Genomic DNA, 24,697 nt, shown 5'->3' with positions numbered 1-24,697 from the left:
TTGGTGAGGAGCCAACCACCTATAACCATATCTTGTAACAATTTCCTGTATTTTTAAAGGAAAATTAGATAAAACGCATTTCTTGTATTTGACAAGACAAAAAATCCGAAGCAAATTCTTGCATTTTTCAAGGAAAATCGACCAATACAATATCAATTTATAATAAGTTTCAAGAAAGCTTTCTGGCCGTCCTGAAGATAAGGCAAAACGAATCAAAACTGCCGTTTTTTAATCTACTGGCAAGGAAATAAAATCTTGTATCGCTAAGTAATATTTAAGTAGCTTAGGGTTGGAAAGTAGAGTTTTAAGTCTGAGTTTTAACATGAGACTTAAGAAGATAAGGTAAAAGATGGTTGAGTTACTTCAAAAGCAAAACGAATCGAAACTGCTATTTTTTTAATCTACTGGCAAGGAATAAAATCTTGTATCGCTAAAGTCTACCACAATGAAGAGTATCTTGTAAAACTATTCTTATTATGCTAGGAGTAACCCTTTAAAAGACTCTGAAAATTTGACTAGTTATTAAAAAATTAAAAGGAATAAGTGTTAATGAAAATGTGAAAATGTTCAAAAAAGAAGATTAGAAAAAAGGAAAAATACATGTTTCCACGGCTTGCATTTTAAGGCTGAAAATTGACCAATTGAATGATCAATACAGAAAAGACGCGAAAAAGAATTGCCGTCTGCTTAAAAATCGCTAGCGGAAAGCTTCATGCGAGAATGGGAGAGTTCCGAATGTGTTAAATGCAGAAGAAGTGGGAAAAACATGTTAAAAGTTACAAAAACTATAAGTTTTAAGTAATTCACATCCATAAAAGTAATTTACACCTTCAAATGAGAGCTTCACATTCTAATTTAGTATAAGTTTTAAAGAAAGGTTCCTTTTTGCAGGAACTTTTTCAGTTTTCTCAATGTGAACTATAGTCATAAAAGTTTACAAAATCATATTTCAGTAAAATTCATCAATTTATAAAAAAATATCATGCCTAATCTAAAGGACTCCAAAAAGGTCCAAAAATATAAAAAAGCACGTATACGACAGAGAGACGATATAGATTTTTTGTAGCATGAATTTTGAGCTAAAGAGGAAATTAGCAAAAGGAGTTCCCTCGCTTCTAGAAGTTCCCTCCCTTCTAATAATTAACTCCCTTCAAAGAGTTCCCTCCCTTATATGAGTTCCCTCTCTTCTAAGAGATCCATCCCTTCAAGGAGTTCTCTCGCTTCTAGGAGTTCCTTCTCTACTAAGAGTTCCCAGTGTATATGTAAATCAAAGAAAAAAAATACTCGTTACATTGTACTAGTCTCGCTTAATTCCCTAAGAACAAATTATAGAAGAAAAGGGGTTCTAAGAACCAAGAAATCTTCATTGATATTTGTGCAGTAAGAAATTATGAAGCAATCCAGATTTGAAGCCATACTTTGAACTGGTAGTTGCACCAGTTAACAAACGAATGGATTTGTTACCTCGCATGACGTGGATTGAACTTCCCAATCGTGCGTTGTGCTGAAAATAAAAACATAAAATTTACGATATTTAAAAACGTCTCGTAAATATTCAACTCTGATCTGATCTTTTAATAGGAAAGATCTGAGAAAACAACCACAAAATGGTCCTATAGGATTTCATGCAAAAAGGGTCGTAGGTAGAAAAATTTATTATACACCATTGGAAAGCAAATTCAGCAATATAAAATAGGAAATTTCACGGGATCAAAAGTATACACGGACATTTTTTTAACCGGACATTTTCAAAGTTTACTGTTGGGACGTAGGAGTCTATGAGTATGAGGAGTCTTAGTCGATTTAATACCGGAGAAAAAACCATTCATGTTCATCGATACTAAAATTTCCCCAGAATTTGTCGGCCTAGAATCCTGATTTCATCGTTAATTTGGTCTTTGATTTATCAAAAATAAAGCTAAACTTCTAGATAGTGTAAAGTATTGAAAAAAATAAATAACTCCAATTTAATACAGCTCCTCGAAATACACATTTCAACTTGTGACTCTTTAAATACGCCATCCGAACTTTAAATTCTGCAATTACGCTAAATAAAATACCCAGGAATGTCAATATGTTCTGATCATAATCATTGTATATGTAGTTTTCAAAATAAAATCAAAAGTGTTACAACCAGAAAATAGGCTTTACCTCAGTACCAATGAATGATTTGAATGCTTGATCAGTGGTGAAAGTGATTGGTTGATCACCAACTTCTGGTAATTTGTAAATGAATACTGCTCCCTCCTCACCTATAATGATGGCGGAGAAATATCGAGGACGTACAATTTATTAAATCAAACGGTTTAACTAAGTCTTGCCCCTTAAGACCAAGTGGATCACTGGATACCCGGATATTAAAGGATTCATAACTTCTCGACGACATCATTTAAACCCGTGGAACTTTATGTTGATATATACTGAACATATTCTTTTATTTAAAAAAAATCATAATTACTTTGAAAATAGCTTTGGCTAGTGTACTATTTCCCATGCTGCTTCTTAAAGTTGAAACATCTGAAACATAGCTCGCAGAAGGCTTGTTTGGTTTTTAACTTAAAAAAATGTCTGATGCAATTTTGATGCAATTTAAACATACAAACATACCTCCGTTCAATTCCTCAGTGACATCAGTCGTTCTTCGTGGTGCACTGACAATCAATTCGTCTCCAAAATCTCCAGTCACATCTTGCAAGCGAACAATCTCTCCGAAGCGGCCGTACGCGCGGTCACCAAGCATTCGGAAAACAAGAACAGGTTTCTTGGACATATATTTATCAGGGAAATAATAGACGGAGACGAGACCAGCTTGGGTTAGCGTGACTGGAATGCCGGCTTCCGTAGATTTAACATCTGTAAATGTAAATAGAAGGTAAATGAAACGTGTATCGTCGAGTCTGCTAAATTGCGTGGGTTGCGTGGGTGCGTGGGTCAATATTTTTGCGTGGGTCATTTTTTAATTTATAAACTTGATATTGATGGTTATAAGTCACTTTTTACTAACACAAAATCTAGTGCTGGTGGTACCGCTCTCTTTATCTCCAATGATCTAAAATCCAAGTCTAGAAATGATCTCTCTCGCTCTCTTTATTGTGAAAAGGAACTTGAATCTACTTTCTGTGAGCTCCAATTTGAAAAACAAGAAAATATCATTGTTGGATGTATCTATAAACATCCAACCATGAAAATAGAAACTTTTACAAACGACTTTTTCATTCCCTTCTTACAAAAAGCTAACAAGGAAAATAAGCGCCTTGTGCTTATGGGTGATTTTAATATTAACTTGCTAGAATGTGGTACCTCTCCACATGTAAATAATTTCGTAGATTCTCTTGAATCTTTTTTTCTCTTACCTAGTATTTCTCTACCTACCAGAATCACTGATTCAAGGACACTCATAGATAATATTTTCTTCACTCCTGCGAAACAAAACCTCGACCGGAATCTTTTTGGTATATCTGATCATTTGCCTCAATTTTTATTTTTGAAACTTCTCTACAAATTTCTCCCAAGAAACAAAATACTATCGAAGATGGAAAAGCTTTGATAGCAAGACATTCAAAAAGACTTTTATAAATTGATTGGATACATCTTGCATCCTGACTCGTTAAAACCCAGATCTTTTATTTGAAGCTTTTTTGATCGGATGACTACTTTAATAGATAACTCCCCCTACAAAAACTCTCTAATCGACAAATAAAAGAGAGCTAAACCATGGATAACAAACGGATCAAACTTCCATCATTAAAAGAGACCATCTCTTGAAGGCCTACTCGCGGGAAAAAGATAACATCATTAAACATGAACTACATACAAAATACAAATTCTACCGGAATCAGATCGTAAAACTCTGCAGAAGAAGTAAAAATAACCACTATAAGAATTATTTTCAAGATAACTTAAAAAACAGTAAGAGAATTTGGAGTGGTGTATACGAACTAATTGAAAGTAAAAAAAAAACATAAAAGCACAATAATCTCTCTAAACATAAATGGGCAAGTAACATCAGATCCAAAAGTAACAACTGAAGAACTAAACAAATATTTTGCTACCGTAGCTGATAAAATACGATACACTATAAACGTGAATGCAACTCACCAATGAATTCTCTGTTTTTTGAACCAATACAAGCTAACGAAATTATTAAAATCATAAATGCTCTAAAACCAAAATCTGACGGTCCATGTAGTATACCAACAAAAATTTTAAAATCTGTTCTTGCTGAGGTAGCTCAACTTCTTGCTAATATATTTAATACTTCCATACAGTCAGGTAAATTCCTAACTGCTCTAAAAGTAGCAAAAGTAATACCTGTTTATAAACATAAAGGCTCACCATACGATCCTAATAATTTCAGACCTATTTCCCTTCTTTCTAATATTGATAAAATATTTGAAAAGCTAATTAAATTCAGAGTTGTAAAATTCCTTGATGAAAATAAAAGTATCTTTAAAAATCAATTGGATTCCGCAACAATACTCTAACCACAATGTTTGATAAATCTAACAGAAAAAATTCGATCAAAACATAGATAGGGGTCTGGATTCTGCGGGGTTTTCATCGATCTCCAAAAAAGCTTCGTTACGTTTGACCATGAAATTCTCTATCTTAAACTACGCAGCTGGAATACGAGGCATTGCAAATCTCTGGTTTCGATCTTACTTAACTAATAGGAAACAATATGTGTCAATTTCTGGACACGATTCTTCAAAACGAACTGTTAAACATGGAGTTCCTCAGGGCTCTGTATTAGGACCACTACTCTTTCTAATTTACATAAATGACCTTCCTCAAGCTATATTGAATAGCGAAACCAACCTCTTTGCTGATGATACCTGCCTTCTTTCATCTGACTCAAATTTGAATTCACTCGAAACCAAAGTGAACTCTGATCTAGTTAAACTTTCTTCTTGGCTTCGTGCGAATAAAATTTCTCTTAACACTGCGAAAACAGAGGTCATTTTGTTCAGAAGCAAACATAAATCTGTACCTTACTCTATGAATCTTTACCTTGAAGGACACGCCTTAAAATTCACAAAGCATGTCAAATATCTTGGTCTCATTCTAGATGAATTTCTAGCCTGGAATTTTCACTTTGATCATTTATCCACAAAGCTTAGAAGATCTAATGGTATTTTGTCCAAACTACGCCACTTTGTTCCACAACTAGTTCTCAAAACTTTATACTATGCTATGTTCCACCTCATATGTCTTACGCAACAATTATCTGGGGACAAGGCCTTACTCAAAACTCTCGAATAGGAAAATTACAAAAAAGATGTTTGCGTATTCTAACTTTTTCAGATTTTAATGCTGAGACTTCCCCTCTTTTTCAAAACCTTAAAATCCCAACTTTACCAAATACTGTTATCAAATTCAATATTCAACTTGTACATCAAACTCTATCTAATCTTTCTCCTGAAGCCGTTACAAACGTGTTAAACTACAAAACCCTGACACACATTTATCACACAAGAAATAGTTACCTGAAACTTTTAGAGCGCCCCAAGGCAAAAACACTCAACTTTGGATTGAGATCCATAAAATATCAATCACTTTTAATTTGGAACCAACTATTATTACATACAAAGGACGATCTTAGACCATTATCTGAATATACGATCAAAAAGAAGGTTAGAGACTTCCTTCACATCTAATCCTCTCGCATACCTTGAAAATGAAAGCTCATCTCTACAAAACCTTGAAATTCACATACAATGACAATTAATATTTTTCAGGTTTTCAATAGTTTGATGTCATATTTTTTTGTATGCATTGTTATTATTTTTTCCTTTTTTTTTATTGTTTATTTATGGTTAGGTATGTAAACATTGTTTTTATTCTGATTGTTAATGTTTAAATAGTTTTAATAACCCTTAAGATACCTCCCATAATGATATTCGACATGACCAGCTCACGCGACCAGGTGTTCATTCCATTTGATTAGACGGTACGTCTATTGGATGGACTCCTGGCCTGCATTCCTCCCCTAATTTATACAAACTTAAAATATGTAAATTTTTAATGATATGCAGGCGAATAAATTACTTTGAATTGAATTGAATTGAATTGAATTTTTGCGTGGGTGCGTGGGTCAAAATATTTTTTTTTGTGGGTCAAAAATTTTGCGTGGGTCAAATTTTTTGCGTGGGTCAATTTTTTTGCGTGGGTCATTATTTTTTGCGTGGGTCATATTTTTTGCGTGGGTCATAATTTTTTTGCGTGGGTCATATTTTTGCGTGGGTCATTATTTTTTGCGTGGGTCAAAGTTTTTGCGTTTTTCAGGATTCCAGAGTGTCATGGAAATAAACCCTATAACTTTAAGCAAAAAAATAAGATATGACCGTTCATTGCTTCTTTCCTTTCTATTGAATTTTTTCCTCCCTTTTTCTCTTGCTTTGAAAAATAGTACAGCGTCTTTATTTCGTCCAATTTTTTAAATTGGCCTTTAATGTACTTAAATCAAAGAAATTACAAGTGGGGTGGACGAAATAATTGACAACGATTAAACTGTTTAGTAATCGGTCGCCTAATGAATATAACGTAGAAAAATTTTCAGATTTTGTCGCCATTTAATTTGTTCTTTAACACTCAAAGGAAACCCAAAAGATTAAAGCGTGCTATAAGAAGCTATAAAAGCTGACATGTTCAGTCAGCGGAATTAAAAATATAAAGCCGCTTGATTGTGTACATATTTTTGGCCATTTATAGGTATATACAAAACGTAATCGCAGTATTAATTTTGGACGAAATCTCCCAAAAGGGAAAATTCCACTTATAAAAAGACACTCCCCTGTTGGAAACATTCTTTCCGACCTCGTTTATTGAGAACAAATTCACCATATTCAGAAAATACGGAGCTGTACAGCTATACAAAATAAACAAAATAAACCAAAACGTGTTATGTAAAACACATCCAACGTTTTGGATGTGACCAGTTCGAATTTCAAGGGAAGGCATTTTTTCGAATTACAGAGAATTTTGACCCACGCAAAAATTTTGACCCACGCAAAAAATAATGACCCACGCAAAAAATATGACCCACGCAAAAAATATGACCCACGCAAAAAATTTGACCCACGTAAAAAAAATTACCCACGCAAAAAATTTGACCCACGCAAAAAATATTTTGACCCACGCACCCACGCAAAAAAATGACCCACGCAAAAATATTGACCCACGCACCCACGCATCCCACGCAATTTAGCAGACTCTGTATCGTCAATTCGTCGCCATTAAACATCATAACCATAGATAATACCTACAATACCGAGCCTAGACACTGGCCCTCTCCCAAGACTCTCGGACCTTTTTTTAGGTATTAGATTTGTTCCAGCAAATCAGACCGGCTTCCGCAGATTTGGGTTACTTTCATAGCCTCGAAACAGCAATAAACGTAGAAAACACCTACAACACCGAGCCTAGAAACTGGCCTCCTCATAAGACTCCCGAACATTTTTATAGGTGTTGGATTTGTTCCAGCAAATCACATCATGTTAGACGACCAACATATTAGCAAGTTTATGTATTTGCACTCTTGAGAACGGCGGAGATGATTAGCTTCTGATTTGTCTAAGTGAGGAAGGCAGTAAATGTTTTATCCATATTGAAGTCAATAAAATTGGTATCTTTATCCTACCTGCACCGGGTGACGAAACAGCGATGAACCGACCATGATAACCAACACTTGATGAATAACCCAATTCTTCGAAATGACTTGCCCCAGTCCATTGATGAATTAACTTCCCATCTTGAAATACACTCAATTGACCTCCAGCTTGCAAGTCCCCTTCGTCATATGTACAATTCTTGTATTTACAAATTCTACAACGATTAGGGAAAATTCTTTTTTTTAAGAACAAAGAATGTACTCTCGGGTACCTAACTCCGGGGGGGGGGGGGGGGGTACTACCCTTGTCGACCGACGGGGGTGCTCCGCTGAGGTTCGAAAAATGGACGTGGGACTCGAAATTTGCGAAAAAAGTGACCCTAAATGGGACTGAAATTCCAAAATTTTCTCAAATTTTCTACTTTTTCCCCAAATTTTCCAAAAATAGGCACCCTACGAGGGACTGATTTTTCTATTTTGGTGTTTTTGCGACCCTACCTGGGACTCGTGGAGGTTAAAAAAGGTACCCTGACCAGCGGAGCATCCCCGTAACCCATTTTGCCCTAGTAACCCCCCCGGCCGGGGGGGGGGTACCTAATAGCCGTCCCCCCGCTTATTAATTTTTCGAAAGTTTTCCACCCAGGACATTCTTTTTCCAACCCCCCCCCCTGCTTATTAATTTTTGGGAAAATGTTTTTGAAAGTTCCCTCTTTAGTCCTAATTCTGCTGTATTAGCCTCCTTTAAAAACATTTTCCATCCAGGACATTTTTATTCCAACCTTTCTTCTTCAAACTTTACGACTGTGACCAACCTTACCTATAGTTTGGAGCGCCAACACTTTCCACGTACCACGATAAATATGTTTGTGGAACATTAACAAACTGGACACTTCTTGAGTAACCATACCAACTATATTCTTGATTGCTTTGTCCAACTGTTTGAAAAGTTAATGGATCAACTGCGATACCAGATTGATTACTGAAGAATGGCGAATTGATTGTGATGTATCTGTCGCCTAAAATATTGGAAATGATTGGAAATATTTTTATAAAAGATTGATCGATATTAAAGCATGCAATGGTTGTATTTGTTATAACCGACAAAATTCAATCTTAGTCTGGGACTGTTTAAGAATTTCTATGGATACAAAAAATGACGTTATAGGCAATCTTATAAACCAAACTTTACCGATGGAAGGACGACCAAGATCGCTGTATGTAGGGGCACTGATGACGAGATAATATGTGTCGTCTGGTGTTTTGATCTCTTCCATAGACCTGTTACGAAAATTCAAAAAATTTAGAAAAAAAAAATGAGATAATGATGTTGATGTTGCTGAGGTACTTGTAAAGCTCATAATTAAAACCAGTTTTTCATTTCTTTCTACTCTTATTCTCGTACTACCCTTATCAATCGATGGGCTATACCGCTTTTTTCACACTAAAATGCAAAGTTTTTTCCAAAAAGGTAACCTACTTCCAGTGGCATATATTCATAATCAGCAGGCTAACGCTTTACGCATTAAATATCCTCCTACAGGGTCACAGATTTTCGATAAGCGTCGCTCTAATTTTATTGAAAATTTTCACTGTTTCAAACTTATAAATCAATCATTTATTGGAACATATTTTAACGGCTTGATTCTGGTTTATTAGCTTTCAAGCATTTGAACGCATGACTATTACTAGAGAGGCTAGAGAGCTAAGAGAGGGGGTGCGTATGCTAAAATGAAAATCAAACTTGATCTTACTTTCCGATTTGGGAATAACTGTGTTCACTTGTTTCCGTCTGTCCCAAAACCTTCTTTCGTTTCTCCGTCGCGCCCGTTATATATTCCGCCATTTTGTCACCGGGCGTAAAATAAACGCCTCTCAAGCTCTTTGTCTTATGCACATCATTGTAACTCCAACCACCGTTTTTATGAGGGTATCCTCTACCCGGGTTCTTTCTGGCCATGACCGATTGCCCATTATGAGCTGGTAAATAGCCGGTACAGTTAACATGCATAGTTGATCGTTCCATATTGCAAGCAGAAGTTCCATGTTCAAGCATGAAAACAGTTTCATTCCATATTTTGGAAGTCCAGGCAGCCATGTCATGGATCCCACCTGTTGGAGAAAATAGAAATGATTCACTACTTTAGTTAGACTATGTTATAGTAAGACCAATCACTATCTAAGGAAAAAGGAATAAGCCCAACGCCGAAGAAAATTCGCAACCGGGTTTTTTGCCGAAAAGAGTTTACAGTCGGGAGAGTTAGCCAGTCTTCGAAACTTTCCCGCCGATTTTTTCTCCGAATATCGCCATAACGCCATACCGCCATACTTTCCCGCCTTTACTATCACTGTAACACGAACGATAACATCGTTTATACTCTACTAGCATAACTAGAGGATTTTGAAATGTGATTCACATTCTCTTCTAGAACATAAACACATGGCTTACTTTATCAGTGCATTTGGTTTGGAAAATCTTGTTTATTAATGATTATTAACTTAACATCAAAATACGTGTATTTCACGAATAGTCTGATTTTTCTGGAAGCGAATGTTCTAGTAGTAAAATTACCATCTTTTTAGACTAGATTCGTTTATAATCCGTATAATACAGTTATATGGGTGTTATATGATAATGCGATAACTGTGACGGAGTAATATCAATTTGTGCTACAATTTGTCCCTTCCATTATTTTTGCTTTTTTTAGAGTACCAACTTAGGCGAGGCCAATTCAATTTGTTGTTTTACGGGCCAAGCTACCCAAGAAAAGGGTCGGTCGGTCGGTCGGCGAAAAAAATAAAAATAAAAGTAGAATTTCATTTAAAATCTCCTAAAATGAAGGCAAAAACTAATACATCATGACAAAAATGCGAAATAAAAAATAAAAAGACAAAAAAAGCTCGAATTCGTGTATAAAATGAAAAATTTAACATAAAATTCTCAAAACCCTGGAAAAACTAAAAAAGATTTTTAAAATTTGGGAGTCTGTAAAAACTTTACTACCAAAATTAATTTTATTTTTATTTCGATTTTTTGGACTTTCAGGGTCGGTCGGGCCTGTAAAACTAATCAAGTTGGTATCGCCTGATAAGCGTTTTTCTCTGAAAGATTACGGTTACGAAGTACAGTGCCGTAGGAAGCATTTCCATATTGGGGGGGCTGAAGTTTAGTGACACCGCGAGGGCCAACCATGGTTTGCCCGAGGGGGGGAATTTTGAAAATTGAGCTCTAGATTGCCTAAAAATACACTCAAAACATGCACATAAAAGACAATTATGACAAATTAAAAAAGAAAAACTTTGCATTTTGCAAAATAACCATTTTTGAAAAAATTATTGGGGGGCATAGCCCCCCCTTGCCCCCCAGTTGCTACGGCACTGAAGCATAGTACGTTAAGAATTGCATGATTGCCATAAATAGTCTGGCCATGGTCTAACTAACAAACATTTCCGTAGGAAGCATTTTGATAATGGAAAGCCTAAGGTTTTGTGACACCGCAAGGGCAAACAGGTTAGGTTTGAAGGTGAATTTTTGAAAATTTCTAAGTTCGAAATGGCCGGTAAATGCACTCAAAATTTCATTTGGAGGTATAGAATGAAAAATCAGTAATCTATCAGAAAATTTAAAAAAAATAACATTTCTCAAAAAATTATTAGGGGAAGAAAACTTACCCAGAAAATAATTATCCAGTTGATTCAAAAGGAAAGGTGACTTCTTGACAAACGGCTTAAAGATTTTTGCACCAGCAAATTTCTCCGCTATGTATTCAATATAAAGGAGTTCACTGCACAGTTCGATGACAGTTTTGGGAATGGTTTGATTACCACCATAAAATTCTTTATAGATTTCGTATAAATCGTCAACTGGAACATACCTATAACCAGAGTCATAATATTCCATTCATGATCTTCATGACGTGATGTCTTCTACCCTGGTTTTTGCCAGTAGTGGGAAATTTTATACAACTTTTGTCTAGTTTAAATTTTCCACCACTGGCTAAAACCGGGGTATTTCCGTAGAAAACGTTACGTCATGAATAGGAAATTCCCTGTCAAAACTTCATAACCATAAATGTTTATAGGTGCTTCTGGAATTTAGATTGAGGCTTCACTCAGGGTCTTAACATTAAATTCAAGACTTTGATGCTTAGGATCTCGGGAACTAAAATCTTAAAAATGATCCAATAGGGCAGATATAGCCTTAAGAAGTCGAGGCTCATGAGCACTATATCAATGCAGCAGATTGGAGAAAAAGTGACGTCAGTTCTTACTGCATGTATAATATTTGACGTCAAATAAAAAGAAAATTTAATGAAACAGAGTTTAGATTTTAGAAATTCAGTTCTAGATTAAGTATTGTTGAAAAGAGAGTTCGCTCGTATTTTCGACAAATCTAGTGCGTATTTTGAGTATTCAAGTGTATCGATATCAAGTTAAAAGTGAAAATTTAACAAGAAAACAATGTGTAAACAAGAAGAAACGTTTTCTTGTTTTGAAATTGAGGATTGTGTCCTCGTTTTTTGGAATCCTGGTCAAAGAATGATCAAGAATAATGATTTCAGTGAAGAAGAGAAATTCGTCTCGTTTCTCACACGAGATGTATTGAAGTTGCTCGACCAACAAAATCAATCGAAAGAAAGTCATCAATTGAAGACAGAAGAATGTAAACCAAGCCAAGGAGAGAACTTCATGACTTGGTTGACTGATGATGTCTTGAAATTGCTTGACGAAAAACACAAACACCGAATTCCAGATGTGACCAATACTGCCGCAAAATCAACACAAACTGCACCTGTCAAACCACCTCGTAACTTTTCAGCTCGCATCACACAGCTGAATGACGAGATTGCTTACAAAGACTGGAAAATTTCTGATATGCAATGGCAACTTGATGTGCAGAAAGTGACATTGGGTAAAAAGTTGGTCCACCAAGAGATGTTTTTTTTGTTGGAGAAGAAACAGGCAGAAGAAATGCTACGAGCACGAAATGAAGAGATCGCAAAGTTGAAAGAAAACCTTCAAGATGCCAACGAGATTGTCTACGAGAAAAACAAGTTGATTTTCGAACTAACAACTAAATCATCTCACAGCAAGTTGGCATCCTTCGTCGCTTTGTTTCAAGGCATTTCAGCACGTCGTTTGAGATCAGCCGTCGCCGGCTTTTTCTCACGCCGTCAATTCCAACGTCGACGGCAATAAACATCATGCCAACAAACAACACTAATTTTCATTGAAATAATATTTGAAATAATATCAAAAATAAAAATAAAATTTGACTAGTTTCATTCATATGTTTAAAGTACTGGTTAAGTAATGTCTGATAAATGTGTGACGAGTACGGCTAAAAACGGGACAAGCCGGAGTTTTTACAAGTTCTTTCATGACTCGTTGAATGACGTTAAATGTTGATACAAACGATTTTATTACTTTTTCTAAAGAACGCGTCTTCCCTATTGTTAAGCATCTTGCAAAAACTCCAGCTCATCTCCTAAAAAGGTTATCACTTTGAGCTCTCTTTCTGATAAAGTGAAGTCAACGTTTGAGTAATGTCAAGGGAGGAGTACATTTCTGAAGACAGTGAAAGATCGTGAGAATGGGAAATCTAAAAAGAAATCGTCAGAATACTGTACTAGTAGAATAAACACTCAACATGTACACGTTTTTTTATTAGAACACCTAAATTTTGGCTAAGGCTAGATGTGCTTATTTTCTTGGTAATTTCCAGCCTAACATGTTCTCAAACACGTTCTTAATTGAAAATCTTGCTGTAAATTTCTTCTGAGCTGAAGCTGGCCTTGTTTTTTTTATGTTCTTATAAACTTGGTTCTTAAAATAAACTTGGTTCTATTGTATTGGAGCTAATCACATCCCCAGAATGGCTGTGGTAAACATACTTATTTTGCTAAAAGGTCTCCGCTGGCGAAAGCCGAAAAGGCAATGCTATCCGTTGTCAAGTTCGCTATTTCTATCTTCAATTTGAAGACCTAGCCTTAAAGTGATAGAGCTGACCTACCACCCTTCCACGCAGAATTAGCTCAAGTCTGGATTAAATTACGATTAGCGCCAATTAACAGTTGTTCGAAACTCACGGACTTAATCGCGATTAAGAAAAGATTAAATCCCGATTAAAAGCCTTAGCGGTTCCAAGCAAACCTTATAGCAGAAAAGTCAACCTTTGAAAATTATATCTTACCATGTATTGGAGCCAATAGGATCGTCTGAATTATCAAATTGTGTCAACATATCCCCTCCTATATCCGCATCGGTATGTGCTTTATCAAAAACACCATGAAAATTGACGTTGGCCATAGCTTGTATAAACCCTTGTTTGAAACCAGCCAAACTGTGCCACGAAATATCCGCAACTTGATGCGAAATGTAACCGAAAGTGAATGCGACCAACTTTTCTGTGGCCTAAAACGAAAGGAATTCATGATATTCATGAGAGACATGACGTAATGTTTTCTACGGAAAAAACCCGGTTTTTGCCATTAATGGCAAGTTTTATACAAGTCTAGTTTAAATTTGCCACTACTGGCTAAAACCGGGGTATTTCCGTAGAAAACATTACGTCATGAATATCATGAATTGCACTTTCAAAGAATATTACATTTCGTATTTTCTATAGAAACAAACTTATATAAAAACATAAAGGCTTATTTTGCCTAAATATTGAAAACAATTTAAGAACATTTCGAGGCTTATGGATTCTAAAACATCCATTTTCTTAGCTAATTGCATAAAATTACTCACAAAATGGTCAAATTTAAGAACATTTTAAACATATTTTTAGGCCTAAAACACAAAAATTTAAGAACATCAGATGGATTCAAGAATATTGGATGTTCTTATAAAAAGACGTGTCTTCTTGTTTTCTGGTCAGTTTCATTTAATATTCTTATACCTCGTCCCACGGTTGTGGATATTTCCTTCGAATATAATTGACAGTTGCATTCAGGAAAGGTGCCCAATGTGTATCCTCCGCTACTTCATGGTATTTGCCACCAAAACAGACGGACGGATACATTGCATCAGGGTATGGATTTCCTGCCACAAAGGCGTCTTGATGTTTTTGAATAAGCGAGGCATAGTCTACTTTAGCATCCAGTGGACCTTGATAGAATGTTGCAGCCTCGTGTGCAATACTGATATGAGTGCTTGTACCACATGTATGAATGGTCTTCATAAGTGATAAGAGGAATGCGATTGCAAGCATCACCTGACGATAAACAGCGATTTTAATTAGTCTTTTTGACTCGATCATGAAGAGATGCGGATTTGCGAATTTCTTATACACTAGAGAATTATGGAGAGTACTTTAGACGATACTTTGTGGCTGAGGGGACTATAATGTTTTGGTTCATATTGCCAAATGATTTGAATAGTAGAGGTCCAAGCTGACTGTAGTTTTCAAAACCACAAACAGACTAACCTAAAGTCTTTGCAGCACATTTTAAATGAAGAAAATTGACTGTGCAAAGGTTAATACAGAACTTTTAGACGATACATTTCCTTCGATAGAATGTGCTGCAGAGACTCTAAGTTGATCTGTTTGTGCGCTTTCGAAAAAACCCTCTACATCAATCTTCAAGATCATTACAGCATGATTTGATATAAGGAGCCTTAACTTGCTCAGCTAAGAAGAAAATTACCTTCATTTTGCTTGTGTGCTAAAGCCTTCTTCTCCCTGTTTCTGATATACCTAGAAAAGTAAGAAAGCCATGATAAAAAACTAGTACACAAAACCATATGGATAAAGATCGCTATACAAAACATACAAAAAGTAAAAAATCCAGCACACACTGAAATTTGATGAGAGCTAAAACAAAAATAAGTTGCATGTCATTTCTGCAACAGCAGTTCATAATAAAACGTACATGACGTGATTTCTCATGTTCTACAGCATACTTGACAATCCATGTTGAAGCTTTCCTCTATGTACGTCTTGTGACTCCCTCGTGTGTTTATATGTGTGACGTCACATTTGTTTTGATAATTCATGTTGATAACTTGATTTCTGATGAAACAAATAGAAATCATTACTTTCTTTTATCTTGCTGCTAAACTTCCCTTACCCCAAGCGCCAAGGTACTAGGGTTGGCGGATGAGGGTTATCTGCGGATAGGACCTCCAAAAACCGACCCTTAGAGAGACTGATCTTTGCTGAAAAGATGACCCTTAGAGATATTTTTTTGAAAAATTTTCTTCGATTTTTGAAAAATTCCTTACCCTTAGAGACTTTTTCAAAAACATTTTCTAAAAATCGTAAATTTTCCGACCCTTAGAGAGACTAATTTAAATTTTTATGATTTTTGCGACCCTAAGAGAGACTTTGAAAGGTGAAAAAACCTACTCTTACCGTCCGCACATACCCAGCACCCAAGAATTCTTCCAAAATGACCCATTTTTTCTCCCTAACTGGACAAATCATCCAACTGGAAATTTGTGATTGGAAATGACTCAATTGAAAATAACAAAAAACTCACACATAGGTGCATTTGATTTAGATAAACCCTAATAGAAATTTCAGATGAGAAATCTCCCCTCACAAAATATATATCATCCTTCTTCTTCAGTAGCCCATAATTCAAAAGTGAAATATCTAAAATTAGAAAGGATGCTCGTCACAGCATCTCATCTCATCACAAAAATCTCATTAATTCTCAAAAGTGGGGAGGCTGAAGTCTCCCCGCTTCCGCCGGGTCTGTGTATGCATGTTTATTATAATCTTACTAATGTAATTATGCAATGTAAAACAAAGGTAATTTAACCCGCCGATGAAACTAGCAACCTCTCCAGTTATGTATCTCTCAACTGAAATAAACAAACGAAGTGGCCTGTTGATCAATTTGAACCATGAAATCCTCAAGCGATCATTCAAATATTGTATTTCTGCATACCTCACCCAGTACTTAGGAAAGTGGTTCGGTATTGGGTGCATAGGCAGTATGGGTATCTTTTTCAAACCTATCCAACCATCTCAGGGATTAAAGAATTTTACTCTTTGAAAGAACAAAGGGGGTGAGTACCCAGATTAAATTTACGGACTATCTACCCATTCTTCGTTTGGTGTTCATGAGGTATGCGATTTTATCATACTTATATTATAAATCACAAAGGGATTTAAAAACTTTAAGGCTTGGGGAAATACCGACAAATATTTAGACGAAAATTTCGCTATGGGTACAGGCTACTAAAATGGACTTTATTTAGCTTTAGACATACAGCTATTTTACCCTAACCTGTTATCCCGGGTATTGAATAAAATTATCAAGCGAATAGTTTGAAGGGGTTTTCCGGTTAAAATATACCGAAACAAGAATCATTTAAATATTTTCGAATTAAAAAAATAGAAAGTTTTACCCGACCTCGCGCCTCTTTCAGAATTTCATGCTCTTTACTCTACACTGACATGGTTAAAAGCCAGTAAAAAGAAAACAAATGTATCATGGAATGACACAAGAGCTTTGGATCAAATAATCAAAGCTTTCTTTGCTGTGCAATAAAAATTTTTCGGGAAATAAGTCTTATGGACAATTTTCTCGGTTCAATTTGAACTCGAAATGGTCTTTGAAATAATTATGCTTTAACGAGCAAAACTCAACTAATAAAAATATTAACTCTGACTTTGTAAATACTATATTATTTAAAAAATTCTAATTTTCAGGCGAAAAGAGCATATCATTCTATTTTATTAGAACAAAAACGCAAAAGAAAATTGACAACTCGAGCTAGCAGAGCTGAGCCTGGAAAAGCTGAATTTTGAGCAAATTAAATAGGGTTTCATTGAATGGTATAAAAAAGAATAATAAAGCCTAAAAAATACCTCCATTCTGTTTTTGAAAAAATTAAGAACAAAATAAGACAAACTTTGGCCTCAAGGTACTGGCTTGTAAAAAAAAGCATTAAGATTTATGTGATGGAATTAGTTTCTGGTCACCCAACGAGTTCATTTTAAATTGCCTGATTTTAGACTCTTGTTCTGTAAGAAATAATTATTATCAAAAATACTATATTTCCTCATAAATATCATAAAAATAAAGTGAAAAAAAAAACAAACAAAAAATTTTGACGTCCATTGTATCCTTCAATCTATCTTGGAAAATCAAAATCTCAAACATCATAATGTTTTTTAACATGACAGGCATGACATGGTTGTACACTTTTTTTTTTTATAAGAACAATTTTATAAGAACAATGAGGCTCAAAAATGCCAAAAAATAAGAACAATTTAAGAACAATCCTGAGCCTGGAGTTGCTGAGTTTTAGGTAAAATAAGGGCCAAATTAATGAAATTAGGGTTCAAACCCAAAAATACCCCCAAATTTGCCCTAAAAATAAGAACAGGTTAAGAACAATTTGAGGCTCGAAGTGCCAAAAAAATAAGAACAGCCGAACCTCAACAAAAATTTACTGGTTCTTATAAAAAAAAGTGTACATAAAAACAAATGAAAAATCGTTAAGAACCAAAATACTAAAATGATAAAGGTGAAAACGTGATAAACTTTGGTAAATTTGGCAGAAGAATTACCGATAATCTGTCCCTTTTTTATTTTGAAAATCATTTTTGAAAGTATAGTTCTTAGGTGTCAAGGTAAATTTCAAATGAAATTTATTGAAAAAATCTCAAAATAACACGGTCTCCACGCCAGAAATTTCAAAACCTTTTTGTAAAAATGTAGTAAGATGTCAGTTTTCTTAAAAATATTCCCGAATACCTACATTATATGTTTCGGATTTTAGTATTGACCTCTTGACTATCTTAGAAATAAAATACTAGAAAATATTTTCAATGTCATTTACAAACACGTAGGAAAGACTATCAAAATTTCTCAAAATGAAATCATATACAGAAAAAAATATATCTCAAGAAAACTCAAAAAGTGGTATCATGAAAACTTTTATGTCGAAACAATTTTGCTAAATCTTCACTCATTTGAACTGGGGAATCACTTTGTTTTTTATCTTCCTCCTTATTTCGGGGGACTTCTTTTGAGGAAATCCCCTTCGAGGCGTTATGGGTGGGAATCACCTTTACAGTCGGGAAGACATTATCATCGTCACTTAAAGTGATTTCATCACTAGTGCGGGGATTCCTTGACAATAAAGGTTCGCTAGAGGGTGATATCGGTCGTTTTAAAACTTGAAACCGTGATTTAGTCCGATCGGATAACCGGTTTACGTCAAATCGGTTAATAGCAGCAATGGAAGATGGGCGAAGGATTGTTGTAGGTGACGGGGTATTGGATCTACCATTGACTTGGAAGCGACCATTATTCACAACATTTAGAGCAGTTTTTTCAGTCATTTCCAAATCTTGTGTTTCAGGCATTGATATACTACGCGATAACGAAGGTCTCCGGCGCACTTTGGTAGGAGGGGACGTACTTGGTGGGTCCCCGATGAAGAACAATGGTTTGGGTGACTCTCTAGATTCAATAGCAGGAATTGGACTTGAGTGACTGCTTTTTATAGAGTGATTTGATGAACTTGATTTCAATGAGTTAGATCTGCTCCTTGATTTGCCACCGTTTTCTTGTTGCAATCTCATGTTCATAAGGTAAGACATGACTCCGGATAGCGGTACTTCTGGTTCGTGATGAGGGGAGGAAGTTTGTTGCCTCAGACTTTGAGATGTCCCAGTTTGATTAGTCAGGGATTCAGGTTTCGAAAGTTGGAACATAGATTGTAAATTGTTTGTTGAAGATTCAGAGGACATTCGACCAACCGGTAACACCCCGTTTGGTTGTGTAGACTGTCCGGGATTATCATCCAGAACTTGATCGGCAAAACTAACTCGACTAGAAAGCCTACTAGCGCTTAAATCGCGGGTCATGGTTGTACTAGCATGAGAGCTTAGATCGTCGTAGCTCTTGTAATTTCGTTTGATTTGACCACCACGTAAGATAGTTGTATTGCCTTTAATGTTATGTAAAACACCCGCGTAAGGGTGGAATTCGAAATCGTCTTCGTCTTCAAAAGGGGCACGGGGCGTTCCAGCGGGGGTTCCGCCCATCACGCCTTTAGCAAAATTAGGTCTAGTAAAATACGAATCTCTTGGAAACGGTACAGATGTAAAAGTAGTTTTTCGTGGATAGTTAAAATCAGTTTGATCGATATTCGAAGGGACAGTCGTTGCTGACGGATTCGACGAAACTTGAAAACGGCCGATTTTGTATGATCGGTGACAAGTTGCTTCTAATGAATGAAAAGTCCATTCATCAAGACGATCTAGCTTGATGTCATCTTCCGACATTCCGTCGAATGGATCATCAAGTTTATCTTGGACGCCCTGTAACGCCCCAAACACAAACGCCACCATTGTGCACGTATAATAAGGCGCCCAGTCGTTGTTTAGTTTTTGTCCCAAATAAACATAATATGGACTCAACAGTATGGGCAAGGAGAAAATTAACACTTTGGTGAACGACCGGATTGAGCGTGGCGAACGGTATTCACGAATGACACGGAGACGTTCAAACGCTAAACACATCATGCTAACAAAATGTATTGTTCTTGAAACTAAAGGTGCACTTGTGGGCATTTGACTACACCGTACTTTATCATTGATTTGGTTCGTATCGCTCAAATCCTCGTAAATAACTCTCACGATAAATTTACGCCGATCAAGTTTCTCTGTGAATAAATACTCTCGTAAATGAAACATTAACCCTTTAATTTTATTACGTAATGCTTTCATATAATGATCATCAAAAGAACACGCTTCACGCCAATCACGCATACAAAATATCCACATCATGGCGCTTGATTTAAAGAGCGCCAAATCATTCAAAACTTTCTCTTTCCTTTGAAAGTCAGTGTTGATTGAGAAAGCTAACGGGAAAACGATGGGTGAAATATACAAACTAACGTGTACATCGTACGTAATATTTAACGTCTTACACGCGTAAGTTACTAGAGCAGCGATCGCAATTTGTAGGATAACCATAAAATTAAAATTCTCAAAGAAACTTCGAATAAGATGACCATTGAAAGCAAAAATACGAAATACGCGTAATGATTTTCGGAACCCTTTGTACTTTCGTTGTCTACCCTCGTACCACTGATAAATGTCCTGTCGACCTTCTTCCGCTACAAAGTCAAGCTTGTTAAAATATTTCCAATTTTTAGCAGCCATTTTATATGTCGTCTTTTCTCTTAATTTTTTTTATCTCTTTCTTCTTTAAAACCTTTAAGCATTTTGTTATCTGAAATAAAAATCATATAGAAAATTGTTATTTGAAAAATACCCTCTGTTTAACATAATTTGTTTATTTTTAGCTTAAACAAACAATAAAATTCTGTGAACAGAATACCCTTCACTAGGTTTTCCCTCAGCACTCTCTTACCCAGTAGTTCCTAGAAGTTAATCGAAGTTAATCGAAGTGGAATCCTTAAAGGCTATATTCTAGCCGTTGATCATTTCATGGCTACACTCATCGAAGGAAACGGTATAATACAAAGTTGACATATCGTCAAAATCCCCGTCGACTTTTCTCAACGACGGTAAAAAGACCAAAATACTATCGCTTGTTTAGGTGAGCAAAGGCGATATAAAGCAGTACATCAACTATGGACTTTGTTTTGCGTCGACTTCACTTACCGTCGCCTTCGATATCCTTCAATACATAAATTCGCTACATACACCATTTTGACCACCCATAATTATATTTATATTAGCAAGAAATAACTTGTAGAAAAAGTGACAAAAACCCCTTGTTACATATACGATTTCAAGTCTGAGCTTTTACATAAATAAGCATAAAAGTAGAAAAAAATCAAAAACAGTGTTGTTAAAAAGCTTGAAAGATGAGTATAAAATAAAGAGATGTTACATCAATCAAATTGTATTCAAAGAGATGAGAGACTAGAGATAAGATGCTTATAAAATTGACGTTCATTTTGGTTTATCCTGCTTTATTTTCATGTCACAGACAATGAGTAGTCAGGTGGGCTATCTGAAACTTTAAACCACAGTTCTATATTTCAAGCATAACCGTTAATCTATATCTGCCACCTTACGTAGAACATCGGTCGGATAAAAGTAAATCATTGGTCGAAATACACATAAATAAAACCACTAATAAAATAAACGACTGAGTCTCAACAACAATGTTCATTGGTTCTTACAATGGTTCATACTACAAGAAAAAATCATTTTATACCTCGGATGAATCGGACTCATGTACCTTATGTAACCCTATGTCTTGACCCAAAAATACAACATTTATACAGAAAATATATGAAGAAAAAAATTCACTGACATACTGTATCAATAATCTACTTCAACTCTTTTATCCTCTCAGTTAGTTTTTAATCAGTAAAAGAGTAAGTAATACCAAACCAGTCAAAAAAACTTTCGGTGTGGATAGATTTGTTACTTTCAAAACACAAACACAAAACTAAACTATCTGTTTTCAAAATATAAGATTTCACACCGTTTGAAAAAAAAATATTTTAAGGTTTTGAGAAACGATCCACGAAGTAAGAAAATATTATATTCAAACCTGTAAAAAATTAAGATATTTAACATATGTTCGATTTCATCAGCAGCGATTCTAGACCCGTAGGGTTGTCTGAGTATATTATAACGTTTTCTATATTAAACCGTTATCACTAATATACTCATAAAACAGATTAGAGTCAAGTGTTAACCTTATAAAACTTCTAACCCCAACTAACTACAATACGTGAATAAGAGTAGAAGGATGTAATGAGATGTGATTATGTCAATACTTAAAACAAAAGGTTAAAACAGTACGCTTTTTTAACAGTAAAGTGAAAGTGAAAAGATGCTACATCATCACTTTAAAATACATTTCTTTTAGTTTCTAGTCATCTTTTATCAAAATCCAACACTGATCTATAGACAACAAGGAATTTTTCGATGGACTCAGGTAAACTTAAAACCTCAGCGCGAAAATGTCTATAATTTAGATCATTGGGAAATTAAAGTAGACTTATTTTGTTTCTTCGAAAAATGAGTTACTGTAATTTCGAAATATAAAAAAATTGAGTATAACTTCGCTACCGTATACCCTGACTTTTGTTAACGTTAATGAAAAACATAAAGTGGCAATGATCTCGCTTCTTAATCAGTACTGTTCTTAAATGAACTTTCCAGGTTACTGAGGAGTTTCTTTTATGATACACTTCGAGGTACATTCGGTGAGGCGAGTATAGCTCGTTAATACACGTCTCTTTTAATAAGAACAAACTATAGAAGAACATAAGGCATCGATAGCTAAAAATGTTAAGAACATGTTAAGAACATTTTAAGGCTTTGTAGACTCTAAAAGACCCGATTTCTTAAGAAAATGGACAAAAATACTCAAAAAATGGAGAAAACAAGAATATGTAAAAAACATTTTTAGGCTTGAAACTTAAAAAGTTAAGAACATCCGAAGGCTTCGAAAAAATGTTCTTACTAAAGTATTAAACAAAGTCTCTGCTTGACTACAAAAAACAGCAACAAAACTTTACGTAATTTGTACTAATACCATGACTACGAGGGTGATTTAGGATTAACAAATCGAGGTTCATCGAAAATATTTCGAAAAAGCCGAACATAGTGAGGTCTATTTGAGATGTTTTAATTTATAGAAGTGTATTTCTCAGGTCTATTGACCTCTATGAAACAATCTTACATCTTTACAATTTATAGATCTTATCATTCCATTCGTTTTTCAATTCTAGTTTGAATTTCCCTGCGAACGGTGCATTTACAACATTGGTTGCCAAACCGTTCCAAGTATCAATGCTCCTATAGTAAAGTGAATTCATTTGGTATCCTCTAATGCCGTCTTCAGCGAAATTCCTCTTTAATTCGAGATTGTGCTTATGTTGAGGTCGATTTCGAAGAATGAGTTTCTGACATAGGGAAGATTTATCATAGACATTAAGATGTTTATATACTTCTACCATGTCTCCGATTTTATGCAGGATCTTGAGGCTGGGTAGGTTCATGACGTTCTTCATATGAATGGTTTTTATAACCACCGACAAGTCTTGTGGCCCTACGTTGAACACTTTCATTTGCATCACAGTGTTTGATCAGCCGTGGAGACCAAATGCACAAATGCAATGAAAAGTGTGCGGAGCATCTTGGGAGAAAGGAAGTCGAAGCTTCTGTTATGTTTTCAATGAAACAGAGGGGCCATTGAAATTTACAGTAAAATATAATACGTTTATAAGCATTTATGTCATTTTCTGATATTTTGAAACCTTTTTCTAATCTTGTCCCACTTGTACCTGTACTATAGATGTGACTTATACAGTTATATGAGACAAAGATACTTCAGTAAAAACAAAACCTTTAAAAAACAAAAACCTTATTTCTTTAATAGCTAAGAAATAAAATTACGTCACATCCTTCTCTAGCTAGAGTATTCAAATTATTTCTTTTCAAAAAAGCAAATGAAAACCAAAATTTACTTTTATCAGGCAATAGGAGAAATGATAGAGTAGAAGACAGTGACACAGAATTGATATGTTTTTGTTGACCTTGTTGAAGAAACTTAACAGAACAGGAAAAATTGAACTCAGAATGAATCAACAAAAAAATTATATCTCAACATCAGTACAAATAAGAATTTACAAAAGTACAGTGTCAACTCAAACTTGTTGATAACTGTAGATAAAAAATCAAAACATTTCTCTAAAAGAAGTTGTTTTAATTGCTTAATAATAATGGTAGCTATTAATTGTCAAATCACTTAAATAGAGTATCCAAGCAACTACTTAGAGAAAAAAGAGATATCAAATTAGTATAAAGTACAGTAATTAAGCTGTTTTAAAGAGAACACGGAAATAAAAAATGTTTAAATTAAGATGAATATAGGTAATAACTTTCTGAGCTTTATTCCATAAAAAATACAGCTTTAACCCTATCTAGCCTGGGGGGACAAATTTGTTTTACTGGAGGCAAAGGGTCTCTAGAACCTTGAAATTAAGCCTTGAAGTTCTACAAGTTTTCCTGACATTTTTCAAAGAAAAAATTTCTTTCTTGCCCTCTAAAATTTGATGGGGTCAGTATTTTTTAAATTAGACCCTATTATAGAGCCAAATTTTTCAAGACGAATTGTATCAATT

The 24,697-nt window shown here is 35.0% G+C and overlaps 1 protein-coding gene across 1 annotated transcript in view; it reads right to left on the bottom strand.

Moving 5' to 3' along the window:
* Nucleotides 1-1,179: 1,179 nt before the first annotated feature.
* The window catches only part of LOC136800121 (phosphatidylinositol-glycan-specific phospholipase D-like), a 91,251-nt gene continuing 67,733 nt past the window's right edge, over nucleotides 1,180-24,697 (bottom strand). The window contains exons 2-12 of the mRNA XM_067056732.1: nucleotides 15,259-15,310; nucleotides 14,511-14,825; nucleotides 13,800-14,020; nucleotides 11,279-11,481; nucleotides 9,361-9,718; nucleotides 8,712-8,887; nucleotides 8,427-8,625; nucleotides 7,640-7,824; nucleotides 2,608-2,853; nucleotides 2,152-2,252; nucleotides 1,180-1,504 (exon numbers count right to left, since the gene is read on the bottom strand). Coding sequence (XP_066912833.1) covers nucleotides 1,364-1,504; nucleotides 2,152-2,252; nucleotides 2,608-2,853; nucleotides 7,640-7,824; nucleotides 8,427-8,625; nucleotides 8,712-8,887; nucleotides 9,361-9,718; nucleotides 11,279-11,481; nucleotides 13,800-14,020; nucleotides 14,511-14,825; nucleotides 15,259-15,264 — 2,151 coding nt within the window. The 5' untranslated portion in view covers nucleotides 15,265-15,310 and the 3' untranslated portion in view covers nucleotides 1,180-1,363. The remainder of the gene's footprint in view (nucleotides 1,505-2,151; nucleotides 2,253-2,607; nucleotides 2,854-7,639; nucleotides 7,825-8,426; nucleotides 8,626-8,711; nucleotides 8,888-9,360; nucleotides 9,719-11,278; nucleotides 11,482-13,799; nucleotides 14,021-14,510; nucleotides 14,826-15,258; nucleotides 15,311-24,697) is intronic.

The sequence above is a fragment of the Clytia hemisphaerica genome, unplaced genomic scaffold (assembly GCF_902728285.1).
Source record: "Clytia hemisphaerica strain Z4C2 unplaced genomic scaffold, Clytia hemisphaerica genome assembly, whole genome shotgun sequence".
In the NCBI taxonomy this organism is placed as follows: Eukaryota; Metazoa; Cnidaria; class Hydrozoa; order Leptothecata; family Clytiidae; genus Clytia; species Clytia hemisphaerica.
The sequence above is the reverse complement of the archived record's forward strand: the minus strand, read 5'-3'. Positions and strand labels throughout refer to the sequence as shown.